The sequence below is a fragment of the Chelon labrosus genome (assembly GCF_963514085.1).
Source record: "Chelon labrosus genome assembly, chromosome: 11".
In the NCBI taxonomy this organism is placed as follows: Eukaryota; Metazoa; Chordata; class Actinopteri; order Mugiliformes; family Mugilidae; genus Chelon; species Chelon labrosus.
Window position 1 is genome coordinate 30,251,850 of NC_140344.1, and position 20,247 is coordinate 30,272,096.

The 20,247-nt window shown below is 43.2% G+C and overlaps 1 protein-coding gene across 1 annotated transcript; it reads right to left on the bottom strand.

The window, feature by feature from the left end:
* Positions 1 to 1,549: 1,549 nt before the first annotated feature.
* Positions 1,550 to 20,226, bottom strand: LOC311495421 (sodium channel protein type 4 subunit alpha B-like). Its single transcript, XM_084554857.1, has 27 exons — positions 19,904 to 20,226; positions 19,488 to 19,616; positions 19,038 to 19,123; positions 18,545 to 18,793; positions 18,022 to 18,085; positions 17,798 to 17,939; positions 17,422 to 17,640; positions 16,195 to 16,270; positions 15,863 to 16,092; positions 15,291 to 15,362; positions 15,102 to 15,185; positions 14,597 to 14,935; positions 12,579 to 12,744; positions 12,215 to 12,378; positions 11,572 to 11,656; positions 11,263 to 11,417; positions 8,859 to 9,032; positions 8,234 to 8,344; positions 7,782 to 8,066; positions 7,622 to 7,675; positions 6,265 to 6,399; positions 6,048 to 6,152; positions 5,376 to 5,646; positions 3,768 to 4,389; positions 3,444 to 3,588; positions 3,274 to 3,351; positions 1,550 to 2,302 (listed from the first exon to the last, which is right to left on the bottom strand). Exons 1-27 carry the CDS (start codon positions 20,014 to 20,016, stop codon positions 2,147 to 2,149), a joined length of 4,509 nt encoding a protein of 1,502 aa, XP_084410983.1. The 5' UTR covers positions 20,017 to 20,226; the 3' UTR covers positions 1,550 to 2,146.
* Between the last annotated feature and the right edge of the window lie 21 nt (positions 20,227 to 20,247).

The window sequence follows — 20,247 nt, forward strand, 5'->3', positions numbered from 1 at the left end:
CACTATTCAACGTCTTTTAAGATAGGGGCTTTTTATTTTATTTAGACACAATCTCAACTCAACTCTCAACTCAAGTTTATTTATAAGTACTTTAAAAACAATCACAGCTGAAACAAAATGCTGTACATAGGTAAGACAAACTATTAAAAACGGTAAAACAATAAAACAAAAAACAAAAAAAAACAATAAAAGCACTAAACAAAAACAGGGTCTCATGCTGGGTTGAAAGTCAAGGATTAAAAATGGGTTTTAAGACAAATTTTAAAAGCAATAAAGTTGTATATTATGTATTTTATCATGTGAGCTTGAAACCATACAACCACGTAGTGAACCAATAAATGACATGTCTCCATTGCACTACATTATAATGACCACTAGATGTCCTACTCTACTGTGTCATTGAAGCTTTGAGTATTGGACCATTTTTTTAGGCCCTGGTGCTGTAGCTATTGTTTTGTTGTGGTTCTCTTTTGTCTTTGTGTTCCTTTGTCTCCACCCATAAGGCCAGCCAGGTGAGACAGCCAGGTGATGCACACAGGTGATTAGTGGAGTAGTGAAGACGGATGATGCCTCCATTCGGTGTCTGGTGGATCCTTGCAGTTATATCTCAGATGATCTGTTGGTTAACTTCTGTGTTAGGCTGAGCACATTTTTTACTTAGTGTTGTTTTTAATATTTTTGATGGCAAAATAAAACTGCCAAATCTAAACCCATCCACTCTCCCACTGTCGCCACCTGATCCAACATTAACCATTATTGTGTCAACATTAATAGCATAAATGAGGGCTCCTCCAGGATATCTTCTGGACTTTTTCGTGGAGACTTAATGTTGGAGTTCTTTTTTTCTTAGTATGAGAATGGGGACTGTCCAAAGCTTAACTTGTAGTAGATTTGTCTTGGAACTTAGTAGGTTCAAGCTTGCCACATGAGGTAAATTTCCATGTTTTAGAACTCTCCTTGTGTAGAAAGCCTCCGGGTGTTGATATGACCATCACCACTTTATTATTTTTTGTAATGGTAACCCTGGGATGGTGTGTGACGTTTAGTGTTGTGGGTAAGAGAGAGGAGAAGCAGAGGCAGCGAGAGTAGCCATGGCTAACCGCTAAAGCTAACAGACCAAAGCTGATTAAGTGAGAATGAGATGTAAGATTCACAAGGAGCAATGTGGGACAAGTGGTTGAGTAAAATTATGGAAGGAATTCACTGCTATGCACAGAAAGATTGGTGTGTAGCAGTGTTCATAGAGGAGGACATGTCCATGACTGAAGTCATTTTAGTCTTTTTACTCTCTGAGAGCTCCTTAAGAAAATCTAAGTGGATCTTTAGAAAACCAGTTATAGTGTACAATAGGTCTGTATTTCATTTATCTTGTAATATGTGTAATGAGGTGCCTACTCAATATTTCCTTTAAATGACTAATCACTAAAGTAATAAATAATATTTCAGTTTTATGTTTGTCTTCAGGATCATGAACATTGATCTGTGATCAGTTCATCCTCCAGAGCCTCAGACTAGAGGAGGCTGCTTCCACTGATTCACACTCAAACCATTTCATATTCATGTTTATTATTATTTGGATTCATGTTTACAAATAATATATAAAATGAAAAAAAATAAAAAACATAGTAAAGTAGAAATTGTACATTTTCTAGGTTTGACTTGTTAAACATGTTTAAATGAGCCACGATGGTTCCATGCTGGCTGGTTATAAAGGGAGTCAGAGACACAGTTTATTAGGGACTGGGTTAGTTAGGACATGTTAGTGCTTACTGGGAAAATAGAAAAGTATCTAAAGCTAAAAGACTCAGGTTTCATTCCTTCCTAACATGAGTCTGTCAGTGTTCTGACTGAAGCAATCAGCTGTTGTTTATCATGAGTTTCAGATGTTCATGACATTAGTTTAGTTTAATGTTCGATTAGTGACGACAGCTTAGATTAACTAATTATACTCTGTCACTATATGATAATAAGAGCTGCTAATGATCTCTGGGTTAGTATCTGAACAGTAGCTGAACTGTCATCACCTTTCATCTTGGACAGAATCAGATGAAGAGGAGGAGAATCCACTTTGTTTTTAAAAAAGTGTCAACGTCACTGAAGGCGTTTCGTGGCGCAGATGAGGAGAAGCTGCTTCAGGTGAAGAAACTCACTGCGAAGCTTCACCTGAGACACTGTCTCCGTACTCTGGCAGGACAGGCGTTCTCTCCTGTTGGAGGTGTTTCCTGTACGCTCTCTGGATCACCACTGCTGCCACCTCTTCCTGTTTCCTCCGGAGGGTGCTGTTGATTTGTCCGTACAACACCTGCAAGAAAGAGGTTCAAGTTATAAGTTTAAAGTAGTACTCTTTCTCAGTTTTTATTCTGTTAGACATGTTAAACGTGTCCATTATCCAGACCGTGGGACAGCTGATTCTGTATTGTACATGAATGATAGCTGATGCAGCCTGAAAGTCAAAACGCAGGGCACAGTACCAGCTAAGAGACAGTGACGGATCAAATTATTCTGATTATTACATAAAATATTAAAATGAATCAAACATTGTTCAGTGAATGAAACCTCAGAGACATATTGGTTTAAGATGAAATTAATCATTAATCATTTTCTACATCAGCTGATCCCTAAACAGATAAAACTAACCAGGAGTTCACAGCTTTGACTTCTGAGCTCAGTGTATGAACATATTTTTCTCTACGTTTTATTTTGGGCTAAAGGAGTTTCCTCCATTTATATAGTTCCCAGCTAAGAATTGTAGCACAGGAGGCTTTGACTCGTGAGACACACCCAAAACACAAAAGCTGTGTTGTTTTCTGGGAAAAACTGGACATTGTCAGGTTTTAATGAATGTATCTTGTAGTTTTTTTGTAGTCGATTGACACAATGTTTTTGATTTTATGTGACAGACGTTCTGCGACTCTTTCACTCATCAAACAAAGCTGAATAGAGTCTTACACTGTACCTGCACTGACTGGCCCTGGCTCTGGTGTATATATATGCTTGTGATGAACATGATCATGATCTCCAATATGAATTGTGTTTGAATACTTTTGTTTCGTTCTAATTTTGCCGACAGATGCTCCTTTCAATTTGTACATTTTTCCAAAAGCAAAACAGACAACAACAACGCAGTAGATTGAGAATAATGGAATAGAACAAGACTGGTCATACCCTCTGTAGATTTGTTGTTGTTACAACACAATGACAATGTACGGTATGTCTAGCAAAGATATATGTTTAGAGTATTAGACTAGAATAGAATAGAATAGAATAGAATACCTTGGATGCATTTTTGACCATGAACTTTTCCTCAAGTCTGGCTTTGAGAATATCCATCTCTCCTGCTTTACAAAACACCTGCAGACATAATAATAATAATAATAATAATAATAATAATAATAATAATAATAAAAATAATAATAATATGATGGTGATAATGATAATGATACCTGAGTGGTGAGGCCTTGTAGGACGTCCATACAGTAGACCTGGTCTCCAGGAAGCAGAGGCAGATCCATGTGGATCAGTTTGATGGAGTTTGGTTTGGGAATTCTAAGAGGATCCTTCAGCTCATCACAGAAATCTGAAAGCCGACTGTGGAACACAGTAGTAGAATTCATTAGAGACCATTGAAGACTATTGGAGAGCAGCTCACCTTTATAAAATATAAACTCCAGTCTGTCACTGTGGTTCCCCCTAAACCAGGCCCCATGGCTGAGGACCCTCAGTAATGACACCGATTAGGAATAACCTGACCTGTATTTAGTACTCACCTGTATGGGATGACCTGTGAGGCGTTGGAGTCAAACTTTCTCCAGGTTTTATAAAACATCTCCAGGTGGTCATTGCTCAGTGACTCAGAGTCGTCGGGTTCTCTGGTGTTAAAGGTCTCCAGGATGACGGCTATGAACAGGTGAACCACCAGCAGGAAGAACAGGAGTATGTAGGAGGAGAAGTAGATGATGCCCGCCATCCGGTTGGCACAGCTCCCAGTGGCGTTCAGTCCTTCATCCTTCATGACTGGGTCACAGTCTGGAGGCTGGTTCATGATGGGACTCAGGAGACCATCCCACTGTGATGACGTGGTGACCATGATCAGACTCATCATGCTGTTACCAAACGTCTCAAAGTTAAACATGTCGTCGATCAGCTTTTCCTTCTCTACGAACGCAAAGTGAAACATGCCCATGCTGGAGAAGGTGAACGCGATGAGGAAGAGGAGGAGGCCGATGTTGAAGAGGGCAGGAAGTGACATCATGAAGCCCAGCAGCAGCGTCCGAATCCTTCGGCCAAAGGGCACGAGGTGAAGGATTCGAGTGATACGAGCCAATCGGAGAGTATAGAAAAAGTTGGGGTGGATGAAATACTTTGCAATGACATCTGCAAAGAATAAACCTGCCAGAGACAAATGGAGGTGGTGGTTTAGAAGGAGTTGATGAGGAGACCTAGACATAGACTACAGAAACTACAGAGACCTTCAGACACCTCCAGAGAACATAGACTACAGAGACTTACAGGGACTAAAGAGACCTACAGAGACGTACAGAGACTACAGAGATTATAAAGACCTACACAGAACATAGACTACAGAGACCTACAGAGATTAAAGAGACGTACAGAGACCTACTGAGACCTACAGATTCTACTGAGATGTACAGAGACTACAGAGATTACAAAGACCTACACAAAACATAGACCTACAGAGACCTACAGAGACTAAAGAGATGTACAGAGACCTACTGAGACCTACAGAGTCTACAGAGACATACGGAGACTACAGAGATTACAAAGACCTACACAGAACATAGACTACAGGGACCTACAAAAACCTATAGAGACTACAGAGACCTCAGACTACGTGAACCTACAGAAAACTACAGAGACTATAGAGATTTACAGAGTTTACATAGACTACAAAGACCTACAAAAACGACAGAGACCAACAGAGACCTCATGGCCATAGCTGTTCTCCTTGGGGTGATGATATGATTCTGTATGTTTAGATATATTAATGTAACTATAGGTTGATAATATGAAAACAGGGGAGGAGTGAGACCTCTTCACACAGTTTGGACTGTTGATGGATGAAGATGTTTCTACAAAGGGTGCAACAGAAGAATTCAGAAATGGGACACTTGTATAACAACATGTATGATCATTGGTCTTAACCAGCAGAGCTAAAATAATGACAGCAAACTGTTTATTGCAGTCTGAAGCAGTGACTCACAGCTCACGGACAAACTGGACTTAGAGTACATTTTTTTTCTGTCTGATCATTTTCCTGGTCTTTAATTTTCTTTAGTATCATAGTGTTCCGCAGATAGTTGTCGGTACATCAGTACAACACACAGGCCACACAGTCAGACTAACCTGTGACTAACCTGCAGAGTATATGATGATGATCACAAAGTCGAGGACGTTCAAGCTGCTCTGGAAGTAGAGCTTTCTGAGAGCTATGACCTTCAGGAAGAACTCAATGAGGAAGATGATGGCAAATATGAACAAGATCCAGTACAAGATTTCTTCTTTCTCCATGCTCTGATCATCTGTTTCAAACATCATAGCTAAAACATTGAGGCAGATCACCACCACCATGAAGATCTCATAGGACGGAGAAGTGACGAGGTCAAAGAGACAAGCCTGACATTGATTCTGGAGACAGAGAGGAAACATAGTGTTACAGCGGGATGATGAAGGACATCAAGATTTAAAACTTATTCATATTTATTAAAGGTATCTGTTAATTGATTACTGTCAGGAAGTCTTCATAGGCCTGCTACTTAAAGGAGATCTCAAAGGTCAGGACGTCCTGTCCATGAATTTCATTCACTTAAATTCCAACACCTCCTCCATCATTATGAGGGATGTGATCTGAAGATTTTGACTCTGCTGAGCCATGAGACATTGTCATGGAAAGTTTATTGTTGATTTCAGTGAAAATATGTTTGAAGAGTGTTGAGACCACCAGACAGACAGAGCACATGTTGATATCCAGGTAAAGTGTGAAGAACCTGCAGGAACCTGGAGGAGCCTGGATTCTGGTATGAACCCACCTGAGGTCGTGAACCAATTGGCTTTGGTTCCTGAGAGAAGCGTTTCTTCACAGCGCTCCAGTATTTCTGCTGATCCTCCGTCATGAAAACATGTTTCCCTCCAAAGTAAAGATCAGAGTGGAGAGAAATGTTAACTAACAAGATAATGAACACATTCAGCATCAACTGTGGAGCTTCTGAACTTCAAACTGTCATGGTGACCATTGATAAGACTTATCTCGTCTCTGTGCTGGTGCAGCGTGTCGATGAAGACTCTGATAAAGAGGTTGAAGATGAAGAAGGTGATGATGATGAAACCAATAAAGTACAGGAATATGTACAGGCTGGCCTCATACATCGGCTGATCCTCCACCTACACACACACACACACACACACACACACACACACACACACACCAGCTTCAGTACCAGGACTTGGGCCAGGACCAGTACCATAACCAGAACCAGTACCAGTACCAGAACCAGAACCAGAACCAAAACCAAAACCAGAACCAGTACCAGATCCAGAATTAGTAGTATAAGTATCAGAATCTGTGAGGGAAATTCTTAAATTGTCCCTTATTATTTTAATATTATATATGAAACCTAACATTTGTGGATGCCACAGTATGTAAGGTGGAAGCTTGTGGTATGGTCAGAAGCTCTGCCTTATGATAATCATGTGGTTGCAAGGTATGAATGGATATGTTGTTGTATGTATGCTCCATTGTGTAATATGTTGTGTGAATTAACATAAGGAACTAACTTTAAGGAGTTCATCCTGAAGGGGAAATTGAGGTACCTCTTCCGTGTATATGTGTTCTGGAAAAAGGTCACTGTATATCATACAATGATGGTTAAAGTGAAGGAGAAGTGTTATGTGTGTCATGAGATGTTAGTACAATGAGTTGTGTCAAGTCATATGTAATCTTATGATGTGACTACAGATATGAACATTGTTTAGGATAGTATAAAAGCTGAGGAGAGACTGCCTCTCTTCAGTCATCATCTGTCGCTGATGAGTGGCTCTCGCTTGCAAGCAATAAAGGTTTTCTAGAAAATAAATACTGTGTCATAACGTGGTGTTTTGACCAACTCTCATCTGCACTAGACAAGCGACTGATTTTCAGTTGCCACGACAAATCAGAATCAGAACCAGTGCCAGTGCCAGTACCAGAACCAGAACCAGAACCAGTACCAGATCCAGAATTAGTAGCATATGTATCAGAATCAGAATCAGAATCAGTACCAGAACCAGAACCAGTACCAGAACCAGTACCAGATCCAGAATTAGTAGCATATGTATCAGAATCAGAATCAGAATCAGTACCAGAACCAGAACCAGTACCAGTACCAGTACCAGATCCAGAATTAGTAGCATAAATATCAGAATCAGAATCAGAATCAGACCAAGAACCAGTACCAGTGCCAGATCCAGAATTAGTAGCCTAAGTATCAAAATCAGTACAAGTACCAGTACCAGTACCAGTACCAATACCAGATCCAGAATTAGTAGCTTAAGTATCAGAATCAGAATCAGTACCAGTACCAGTACTAGAACCAGAACCAGAACCAGTAGCAGTGGGTGCACTGACCACTCTGGAGTCCACAGCTTGGTACATGATGTCCTTCCAGCCTGCAGATGCTGCCTGCAGAGAGTCACTCAAATCAGAATCTGTCTGAGTGTTATTTTTATGTAGCATAAATACTGAGATGTGATTGGCTGGGTGGTGTCTACAGACTATTTGTACTAACCATGAGCAGCAGGGTCAGGTAACTCGCTAGCACATTGTCAAAGTTAAAGTTGGCGGTTTTCCAGCGGATTTCTGTGAAGTTTTGCTCGATTAGTGAGAAACAGCTGGACTTGTTGTTGACCAGGTCAGAATGGATCAGCTTATTTGAAGTGTCATTGAAACAGTATGAAAACTTTCCTGCCAACAGATTGACGCCCAGGACAGAGAAGATCATCCAGACGACCAGATGCACCAGCAGCACATCAACCAAGGATGGGAGGGTTAACCTTAGCGACCTCAGCACCACCTGCACAGACAGACGGGAAGTGATTGGATCCAAGTTATTAACTGGATGGAAATAAACTATGGACCTCTGTTATTGGTCACAAATAACTGAGAGCCCTAAAACACCTGAGACTGGGAAGGTCCTAAACAACACAATATCATTGTGAACTACAATAACATCTGTCTCACCTTCAGGCCCTGGAAGCGAGACAGAGCTCTCAGTGTCCTCAGAGCTCTCAGAGATCTCAGAGGAAGGCTGGAGTATCCCAACATGCCAAGGACCACAGGGACTAGAGACGCCTGGAAGACAAAACACACCTGTTGATAGCATCATAGTACAGGTGAGCAAAGAAGGTTGGCTCTCCATGTGTAGAAACCAGCACAGATTCAGAAGTTAACCAGTGTTGGTTTATTCATCGAAAGTAAAATAAGTCAGAGTCAATCAACTCTGTTGTCTTTGAACTTAAATGTGTGTTTTCACTTCACTTTCTATGTAACCAGGTTAGAGGAGCAGACAGGTTCTAGATTAACCCAGATCCACTAGACAAAGTGGACTTTAGGGTTCATGTTATAAAGAGTGCATTTATTAGGTTTAAAGAAGATTCATCAACATTTGGGTGAATCCTCTTGTTGAGTCAGACGTTCAGATTGATGCTGCTGTATGCTGAAAATGAAGCTTGTTAGCCTAGCTTAGCATACGCACTGGAAACAGCTGGAAACTGTTCCTTCACTCCTGCTGCCATGGTTACTTTCAGAAGGCTGCCTCCTGTTACAATGATTTAACTCCAATCTGTGTCATCGATCATGTTCTTACATCTAGGACAAGGAAATCCAGCCAGCACCAGACGCTGGTGAAGTATCTCTTGAATCCCAAAGCGATCCATTTGAGGAGCATCTCAACCAGGAAAAGGATGGTGAACACCTGGTCCGCTTTGTCCAGAACCATCTGTAAGACTGAACGCTGCTCCAAGTGGACGTCTTCATACACCTATTCACAAACACACTTATCTTATTACCCACTCTGTCTGTAGTGGTGCAGCTATTCAGTTAGAATACGATAGAATAGAAGTTTTATTGTCATTGTCATTCAAAGAACAAAATACAGTTTAGCAGCTCTCTGGTTCAGCAGCAATAAAACTAAAGGCTATAGCAGCAACACACAAGAAAATGTTTAATATATACAAATAAAATCACACAGTAGCGCACACATGAATGTAATTAGTAACAGTGGTGAATTAAACTGGTATGGCATAGCAGCATCATGAACCAGTGAAAAAATAATAATAATAAAACTAACAATAGTGCAATTTTGTCTATAGAGTGCAGGTGGACTAGGGAGTAGGTATCTACAGTCCCAGACGAAAGCCAACAAATAATAACTTGTAGTTGAGCAATTGGAATCAGAAATGGTTTATATGAAAGGCAAAGGTCTCTAGATTATGCTTAGTATAACAAAATAAAGCCTTATCATTCATTCATTTTTATCATCAATTAGGACAGAATAGTCAGATTTTGCGTGAACAAAAGTCTTATCGCATACACAAATAACGAACGTTAAAAATTATACATTATTTTGAATACACAAACATGCTACAATAACATCAGAACATAACATGAACACAACATGGTGCCTTGGGTGAAAGAATTAATATCGTGTATGTCTCCCATTAGCTTGGAGGACTTCATCCATGCGTTTTGGCAATGACTCAAATAACTTGTGGATGAAGTCATCTGGAATGGCAAACAAAGCAGTCTTGCAGGACTTCATCAGGAATTCATCAAGATTCTCATCTTCAAAGCCTCCCCCTTCATCTTACACCAGAAATGCTCAATAATGTTCACGTCTGGTGACTGGGTTTGCCAATCCTGGAGCACCTTGACCTTCTTCACTTTCAGGAACTTTGATGTGGAGGCTGAAGTATGAGGAGGAGCGCCATCCTGCTGAAAAATGTACCCTCTCTTGTGGTTTGGACTGTAATGGGCAGCAAGAATTTCTTGATACTTCAGGCTGTTGATGTTGCCATCCATTCTTCAGATCTCTCGCACAAATACTGGATGTAATCCCAAACCATGATTTTTCCTCCACCAAACTTGACTGATTTCTGGGTAAATCTTGGGTCCATGCAGGTTCCAACATGTCTTCCAGAGTATTAGATGATTCATCCTTTCTGCAAGCTGTGTGCCTTGGCAAATGCAAGACGATTTTGTAGTTATTTCCTTCTGTTAAATGCTGGTCTGTGAGCACTAATTCGGCCATGGAGGCCACTGCATGAGAGAATTTGACAAACTGTTCTTGTAGATACAGGGGTTTTTGGTGACCAGTTCTCATGTAGCTATGCTGCGGCTGAAAAAGGGCTGGCCCTGGACTGTCGAAGCAACAAACGGTCCTCTCAAACAGTTGCCTTACGGGGTCTGCCTGACCTGGGCCTGTCATGAACTTCAAATGTCTTCAAATCTTGTTCTTTTCTTCTCCACTTGATGTTTGGATACGTTGAAGATGTCTGCCACTTCAGCAGCAGACTTGGTTTTCTGCCATTTTGAAAAAATTGCACCTCAAAGCAAAATCAACTCCTCCTAGCCCATTCATCCAATTCTCACCAAACTTGGCATGTATCTAATAATAATAATAATAATAACTAGATGATTGCAAGTGATCATAAAGGGGTCCATGCCGTGGCGAAGTCGTCCCCGAGCGGGTCGCAGAGGCATAAGCGGATCGGACAAGGCCTGAAAGGAGGCAAAGTGTCCGCAGAGGAACCCTTTGGCTGACTGGTGGTTTGTGAGATCTAAACATATAGTCGTTGTAGCGCCCTCTACTGCCTGAATTTCACAAAACTTGGCATGATTGTACGCAAGCATATTACATTGCCGGTTGCTAAGTTTCATAAGGATTGGGTGAATACTTCAAAAGTTATAGGTCTTAAAGTCATATGAAATGTGTCTGTGTTACCTATATGATCCAAAACGTAAATTGGCTTATTATAGCGCCACCTAGCTGTAGGCATGTGTATTGACACCTTGGCAAAGTGACATGCTAGGACTTCTACCAAGTTACCAGGTTTGATGCCTTTCGCCCTTGCAGTTTGTCCTGGGCAGACAATTTTAGGGAAACGGAAAAAATAAAATCAATAGGGATGCTGCAATTCGTTGCATGGACCCCTAAAAATAAATAAATAAATAAATAATAATAATAATAATAATAATAATAATGTGTTTACCAGAGCTGCACAGCTGAGCACGATGATGAAGATGATGAAGGCCTCAAAGTATCTGTGTTGTACGATGTAGAGAAGGGATCTCCGGAACATAGACCAGACCCTCCCTGGACCCTGGGACATGTCTATGTCCTGGAAAGGACAACAGCAGTAGCACCCTAAAACACACACACACAGACACACACACACACACACACACACACACACACACACACACACACACATGCTCAGGCTCATCAGAACTGTCACTATCAATGATTGGCTCCTCTACTTCTGTGTGTGTGGGGGGGGTGTAGTTTAGTGTATAGTTACTATGACAGCAGCAGTCTTCAGGAGTGTTTCCTCTCTGACCTCCTCCTCCTCTTCCTCCTCCTACTTCTTCTTCTTCCTCCAGTGACTGAACAAACAGAGTCTATCGTCAGTTCCTTCCTGAAACCACCACTACAGGTACTACTACTACTACTACTACTACTACTACAGCTACTACAGCTACTACAACTACACTGCTACTACTGCTACTACTACTACTACTACAGTACTACTACTACTACTCCTACAGCTACTACAACTACACTATTACTACTACTACGACAGTACTACTACAGTACACATTGAGTTGCCTCTTGGTATGAAATGCGCTATATAAATAAAAATGCCTTGCCTTGCCTTGCCTTACACTACTACTACTACTACTACTACTACAGCTACTACAACTACACTACTACTACTACTACTACAGCTACTACTGCAGCTACTACAACTACACTACTACTACTACTACTACTACTAATACTACTAATACTACTACTACCACTACAGTACTACTACTACTACTACTACTACAAACTACATTCAGGCCAACGTCAAAATAAAAAAGGTGTGTAAACAAAAAAAGCGTACATATAAATAAATAAAATGATTGATGTACTCAATGAAACAGGTGAATATGTCCTACCTGATGCTTTTTCTTTTCTTCACTTTCAGGCACTTTGAATTTGATCTCAGCCTCAGTGTCAGGGTCACTGCTGTGGTTGTCATGGTTATCATCAAGGATCACCAGGTCTGAGGTCACAAGGGTCAATGCCAGGTAGTCTTTACTGCTGTCCTTCTTAATGTCAGCTGTTAACAATAAAATACACAATTAAGATAAGATAAGATAAGATAAGATAAGACTTTATTCATCCCCGTGGGGAAATTAGGGATTAATTAAATAAATTACTAGAAAACACATGAAACAACACAAAAAACAAAAAAAAACAAAAAAAAAAACAACTAAAGCAGCCAGATAGAACTTGAAATATAAATGACAGAAAAATAACCTCTGGGACTGGGGTCAACTTGGTCCCTCTTTCCCAGCAACGTCAGAGTACGTCCTAGGTTCCAGGGCTGGTTTAGGCTGGTCTGGAGGTTGTTTGTTCTTTTTAGAGCTGACAGTTTATCATTACTGACTGAGCTCAACAACAAATTTAGGAACACATTCAGGACCTGACAAGAGATCACGAACACATTCAGGACGAAAACTAGACCAGGAACACATTCAGTACCAAAACTAGACTAGGAACACATTCAGTACCAAAACTAGACTAGGAACATATTCATAACAAAAACTAGACCAGGAACAGACTAGGGACACATTCAGGATGAAAACTAGACCAGGAACATATTCAGTACCAAAACTAGATCAGGAACACATTCAATCGTTTGAAACATTCTGTTCTCTACTCCAGCAGTTACACTTTTCAGCTTCCAATCAGCAGCAACTCAATATTAATGGAAGTTCAGCAAGAAATCACAAAATGAACAACAGAGAAATCTAGTGGGGCAGGGTGGTTAGGGTTAGGGTTAGTGGGGCAGGGTAGTGGATGTGCTGAGGCAGGGTGGTGGATGTGGTGGGGCAAGGTGGTGGATGTAGTAGGGCAGGGTTGTGGATGTAGTGGGGCAGGATGGAGGATGTAGTGGGGTAGGACGGAGGATGTAGTGGGGTAGGATGGAGGATGTAGTGGGGTAGGGTCGTAGATGTAGTGGGGTAGGATGGAGGATGTAGTGGGGTAGGGTCGTAGATGTAGTGGGGTAGGACGGAGGATGTAGTGGGGTAGGATGGAGGATGTAGTGGGGTAGGGTCATAGATGTAGTGGGGTAGGATGGAGGATGTAGTGGGGTAGGGTCATAGATGTAGTGGGGTAGGACGGAGGATGTAGTGGGGTAGGGTCATAGATGTAGTGGGGTAGGGTCGTAGATGTAGTGGGGTAGGACGGAGGATGTAGTCGGGTAGGACGGAGGATGTAGTGGGGTAGGGTAATGGATGTAGTGGGGTAGGGTCGTAGATGTAGTGGGGTAGGACGGAGGATGTAGTGGGGTAGGATGGAGGATGTAGTGGGGTAGGGTCATAGATGTAGTGGGGTAGGATGGAGGATGTAGTGGGGTAGGGTCATAGATGTAGTGGGGTAGGACGGAGGATGTAGTGGGGTAGGATGGAGGATGTAGTGGGGTAGGGTCATAGATGTAGTGGGGTAGGACGGAGGATGTAGTGGGGTAGGGTCGTAGATGTAGTGGGGTAGGACGGAGGATGTAGTGGGGCAAGGTAGTGGATTTAGTGGGGTAGGATGGAGGATGTAGTGGGGCAGGGTAGTGGATGTAGTGGGGTAGGATGGAGGATGTAGTGGGTTAGGACGGAGGATGTAGTGGGTTAGGACGGAGGATGTAGTGGGGCAGGGTAGTGGATGTAGTGGGGTAGGACGGAGGATGTAGTGGGTTAGGATGGAGGATGTAGTGGGGTAGGATGGAGGATGTAGTGGGGCAGGGTAGTGGATGTAGTGGGGTAGGACGGAGGATGTAGTGGGGTAGGATGGAGGATGTAGTGGGGTAGGATAGTGGATGTAGTAGGGCAGGCTTGTGGATGTAGTAAGGCAGGATGGAGGATGTAGTGGGTTAGGACGGAGGATGTAGTGGGGTAGGACGGAGGATGTAGTGGGTTAGGATGGAGGATGTAGTGGGTTAGGACGGAGGATGTAGTGGGTTAGGATGGAGGATGTAGTTGGGTAGGACGGATGATGTAGTGGGGTAGGATGGAGGATGTAGTGGGGTAGGATGGAGGATGTAGTGGGGCAGGATGGAGGATGTAGTGGGTTAGGACGGAGGATGTAGTCGGGTAGGACGGAGGATGTAGTGGGGCAGGACGGAGGATGTAGTGGGGCAGGATGGAGGATGTAGTGGGGCAGGATGGAGGATGTGGTGTGGCAGAAACAGTCTGTTTACAGCGTCCTCTTAAATCCCGTTAATCTGGTGTCATAACCATATCAAAACATCAACCAGGATGGATGAAACCACTAAGACTCACCAGCAGGTTACCAAGGACCACAACCACCATGTAGAACATCAAACATGTGCCTTGACCAGAGACCTCCATGCAGTCCCACATGGTCTCCACCCACTCTCCACACAGGACCCTGAAGACCACGAGGAAGCTGTGGAACAAGTCGTTCATGTGCCAGCGAGGAAGTTCACAGTCGGCTGCGTTGGTGTCCATGAAGTCCTTCTGGAAGATGTGGTGGCCAACCACACTGAAAAGGAAGACCAGGACGACCAGAACCAGGGTCAGGCTCCCCACTGATGTCCAGACCATCTTCAACAACATGTGGAGGGTCGGCCACCACCGGGACAGCCTCAGGGTCCTCAGCTGGACACAGGAGACAGGGGAGGACACAGTGAGGGAAGTAAGGGCATGGGGAGACAGGGAAGGACAGTGGGAGAAAGGAAAGGACAAAGGAGACAGAGGAGGAAAAAGGACACAGGGAAATTTGGAATGAAGGTGATGAAGATGACGAAGAAGATGATGAACTGACCAGCACACTCAGCCCCCGTATGTCCAGAACTAGCTCCAACAAACTGAGGACAACCAGAAGGAAGTCGAAGACGTTCCAGCTCACCTGGAATTACAATAATCACGTTTCCATGGGAACAAGTGTCAATCATTTAATAACACAAGTTTCCAATCATTTGAATAATCTCGTACAGCCGATGAGACGTCTGACCTGGAAGTAGTCGTACGGACCCAACGCCACAAGTTTGAGAAACATCTCAGCCGTGAAGATCCCTGTGAAGACCTGCAGAGGACAGAGGTCAGAGGGCAGGAGACTTAGGAGGACAGAGGACTGATGACTGAGAAGGACAGAGTTCAGAGGTCAGGAGACTGAAAAGAACAGAGGACTGATGACTGAGGAGGACAGAGGTCAGGAGACTGAGGAGGACAGAGGTCAGGAGACGGAGAAAGACAGAAGTCAGGAGACTGAGAAAGACAGAGGTCAGAGGTCAGGAGACTGAAGAGGACAGAGGTCAGGAGACTGAGGAGGACAGATGACAGAGATCAGGAGACAGAGGAGGGCAGACATCAGAGGTCATGAGAGTGAGGAGGACGGAGGTCAGGAGACTGAGAAAGACAGAGGTCAGAGGTCAGAGGTCAGGAGGCTATGGGGTAGGGACAAGTCCTGTGCCACCTGTCCTCTACAACAGACTGAGACAATGTTTTGTCTCCATCATTTATTCACTGGAAGCAGGACAGGACTTTTGGACTTTTCCTGTGGACAGATGTTTGTTGGACACTGACCAGATGACCGAAGATCATCAGACTGTGAAACTTCTGTGTCACTGGATAATGCTCCAGGGACATGAAGATGCAGTTGAGGATGAGGCAGATGATGATCATCAGGTCAAAGAATGGGTTCATGACCAGAGAGTAGAGCCACGGTTTGAGCCCCTGACAGCAACTACAACAGATCTTCTTCAGGAGGAGGTCGGTGAAGGTGCAGCATGGACGTCCGTGGTTGTCCTCACCCTCTGAAATAAATAAGCATCTGTCCCATCACAAACATCTGTATGTTCATGTTCCTCTGGATTCATTTTCTCATTTTATTGACAGGCACAGAGAGAAGTATTAACCTTCCATGGGAACAGGGTCTTGGCTCTTCTCCTGTGGTGAGTCCCATGGAGCTGATGGCGCCACCCTGCTGGAGGCCTGTTGGTCCAACATAAAAGCAGGAATTATTATTCACACATTTCTGGGTTTCATTTCTGAACAGATCAGTAGGTCTCATAGTTAAAGATGATCCATTAACACTGAAAAGATCCAACTCACTTGGTCAAAACCATTTCACCAAGACTAATATTCAGATTTATGTTCAACATGTGAGAACAAGCATCAGCTTCATGATTATTCAGGAGAATCTGCAGCTTGACTTTCCATTCACATGAAAACCAGGTCAAAGAGCTGAGGGTCAACGCTAAACCTGTAGTGGTTGAGTGAGAGGAGATACCCCTTCCTACCAACAGGTGGCAGTAGTTTTGACTGTTTTGAGTAGCTTTGACTGTGTGAATGTAAACCAGAGCTTCAAACACTGGAATGAGACGAGAATGTAGAGTGAGAGGAGTGTTCTCTGTGTCCTTGACTTGATTGCTTGTTTGTGGCAATTTCACCTCTAGAGATGTTGAAACAGGGTTGTCTCTGGACGCTGGTTGGGGTTAGTTTGTTTCTGGGATTAGTTTGTTCCTGGGGTTAGTTTGTTTCTGAGGTTAGTTTGTTTCTGGGTTAGTTTGTTTCTGGGATTAGTTTGTTCCTGGGGTTAGTTTGTTTCTGGAGTTAGTTTGTTTCTGGGTTAGTTTGATTCTGGGGTTAGTTTGTTTCTGGGATTAGTTTGTTCCTGGGGTTAGTTTGTTCCTGGGGTTAGTTTGTTTCTGTGATTAGTTTGATTCTGGGGTTAGTTCGTTTCTGGGTTAGTTTGATTCTGGGGTTAGTTTGTTTCTGGATTAGTTTGTTCCTGGGGTTAGTTTGTTTCTGTGATTAGTTTGATTCTGGGGTTAGTTTGTTTCTGGGTTAGTTTGATTCTGGGGTTAGTTTGTTTCTGGATTAGTTTGTTCCTGGGGTTAGTTTGTTTCTGTGATTAGTTTGATTCTGGGGTTAGTTTGTTTCTGGGTTAGTTTGATTCTGGGGTTAGTTTGTTTCTGAGGTTAGTTTGTTTCCGGGGTGATATTCCTGCAGTCGACTGATTTGACTGATTTTCTGAAGCGGGAGGAGCTGAACCTGTGACTAAGAATCTGAGTTCTGTGTTGGCATGCCCTGAAGAATCTGTTTTATCAAATAATGTTGGTACAAGTGAATGTTGTCCTCACCCCCTCTTCCTCCTCCTCCTCCTCCTCTCTCCTCTTCAGGAGATCCACAATGCGGTGGAACTCTTCTTCGTTGTCTTTGGCAGCTGCAGCAGCAGCCTCTTCCTGTTCCACCAACGCCATGGCAACCACCGCCACGAAGAGGCTGAGCACAAAGAAACAGGACGGGAAGAAGACGAGCACGAAGACGCTCAGGTAGGATTTACCTGCTGCTCGTAACGTCTGCAGGTAATAGACAGAGACAAACCATTCACAGAGGAGGTTTACTAGAAAAAGACTATTTACTGGGACCAGAGTATTAACTGGGCCAGTTTACTGGAACCAGAGTATTTACTCGGATGGTTTACTGGGACCAGAATATTTGTCGTTGGTTACTCACCAGCCGCATCAGGTTTTCCCTGAAATCGTTCATCATGAGTCTGAACATCGCCAGCAGAGACCAACCAAATGAGTCGTAGCTGGTGTATCCATAGTTGGGGTTCCTCCCCGCCTTTAGACAGACCCAACCTTCCGGACAGACCCTGAATACACCGTCACATGTTATTGCTGTTATTGTTGTCGTTCCTGTCAATGGACGTCACAGATGAACAGATGTTAACTAACCCGGCATCAGACGTGTTCCCACAAAGCAGAGCATCACTGTGATCCGGCAGGAAGTACTGGTTCCCTGTCAGAGATGGAGACAGAGAGACAGAGAGAGAGAGTGAGACAGAGATGGATGGAGACAAACAAAGACAAATTGCAGAGACAGAGAGACAGTCCTCCTCTGCTGTCTCCATCCAGGGACCAGTTCTCTGTGCATCCTTTTTGATCCAACATCAAATGGATGATCCAGGTCCAGTCAGTGATCAGATCAGATCTTGATCAGATTAATTAAATCAGATCAGATCTGCATGTCTCTCTGACTGTGGACAGGTGGACAGTAGTTCCAGGTGTTTATTATCGGACTAATTTAAGATGCTGTTAAATTAAATTTGAGAATGATTCTTTCAAACATAATGAATGAAGTACGACATCTTTATAATCACACAATATATGGAGCTGGACCTGGACCTGGACCTAGACCTGGTTCACATCAATGGACTGTTGACCACAACCGGCTGTAAATCCGTTCAGGTGGTTTTACCTGGACTGTTGATGTATTGGCGGAAGTCAAAGGAACCACTTCCTGTTTCTGTTTTGTTGCCATAGTAACCAGAGGTGAAGTTGACATCCACCAGTGCAGGCGCTATGGCGACACATTTATGGTGCAGGTTTCCCATGAACAGTTGTTGACAAATCACAGCCAAGATGCTGAGGCAGAAAACCATCAGGACGATGACTTCAGTGAGTCTCCTCACTGATTGGACGAGAGCTTCCACCGACTTTTTCAGGCCTGGGGAGGGGTCAACACTTTAATACATCTCCTCAAGGTCTAAGCGTGTTAATGTCTGATTCATCTCTGACAGAATCTCTGTTTGACCCTAATCATTGCTACCGCTGCCCTAGAACCTGCTCCTGAACCTGCTCCAGAACAAGCTCTAGAACCAGCTCTAAAACCAGATCTAGACCCGATTCCAGAACCTGCTCTAGAACCAGCTCCAGAACCAGTTTTGGAACAGATTCTTAGAGTCTCTGACCTGGGACGACGGCAAAGATCTTCAGCACTCGAGGAATTGTCATCAGAACAGAAAACTTCCCCAAATCTACAAACTCTGCCAAGCATCTGAAACACAGGGACACTGTCATCATCATCATCATCATCATCATCATCAGAACTGATCAGTAATATTTTCTTATCAAATGGAGGATCAACTGTCTGTAGTCATGTGATCTAGTTCTTTACAGTCAGATGTTCTACAGATGTTCTACTGCTGAACCTGACTCATTTATCCAGATGTTGAAGGAGGTCTTCAGTTCTCCCTAATCATTCATTTGTCTTGTCATCACAACTGATGAAGAGAGCTACGACTCTTTCTTTAAGAGCTATTCAGGCAGCTGTAGAGAGACTAGATCATTAGAGCTGCTCTCCTTTAACTAACGTGGTTATGTGTGGAGTTAATGAATGAACGAGTGTTGCTGGTGATTACGCCGTGATGATGATCAGGACGTCCAGCCAGTTCCAGGGGTCTCTGAGGAAAGTGAAGCGACCGACACAGAAACCTCTGGACACGACCTTCAGCAGAGCTTCAGACGAGTAGATGGCTGTGAACATGTACCTGTACAAACACAGGTGACGTTAAAACACTTAATTCTATTAATTACTCATTAAAGACCCCTTTACAAAAACCATAAAGACAGAGTGTCATGGGCTCTACAGCCACCAGGGGGTGCTGGCGGGTCATATTGGGTTCCAGAGGGACAGACAGAGACAGTCTTTGTCCCTAAGATAACACCCATTCATGATGAGACGCTTCCTGTTGTGTGTGTGTGTGTGTGTGTGTGTGTGTGTGTGTGTGTGTGTGTGTGTGTGTGTGTGTGTGTGTGCGTGTGTGTGTTAACTCACTCCACAGGTCTGATGCCCACTTGAACGCTGATGAAGACACAGTTCACCAGAATCGCCAACAAGATGAACAATTGGAACAAAGTGAGTTTGTTCAGGAAACTTATGGATGACATTGGTCCTGAAGAGAACTCGTTTAAAATTATCTCAGATTTCAGATTAGTTTCTAGTTTAGTTTGGTTCTCAGCTCCAAGGCCAGAATCTTTTAAAAGGCTCTCATTACTAATGAACAGACATCACTGATTCATGTGATCATTTCTACTAGTGGTTGAATGAATGAGTTAAACTCCTCTTCCACAGATCAGCCCTGTTGAGTAGGTGGTCTTTAATGTGACCCAGGACTCATT

What these genes read in the sequence shown, in the direction of transcription:
- LOC311495421 (XM_084554857.1), bottom strand. Translation starts at nt 20,016, where the DNA reads ATGTCATCCATAAGTTTCCTGAACAAACTCACTTTGTTCCAATTGTTC. An exon ending in CTCGCTTCCAGGGCCTGAAG is followed by an intron (nt 8,067 to 8,233) that starts GTGAGACAGATG and finishes CTGTCTGTGCAG; the next exon opens with GTGGTGCTGAGGTCGCTAAG. An exon ending in TCACAGGTCATCCCATACAG is followed by an intron (nt 3,589 to 3,767) that starts GTGAGTACTAAA and finishes TGTGTTCCACAG; the next exon opens with TCGGCTTTCAGATTTCTGTG.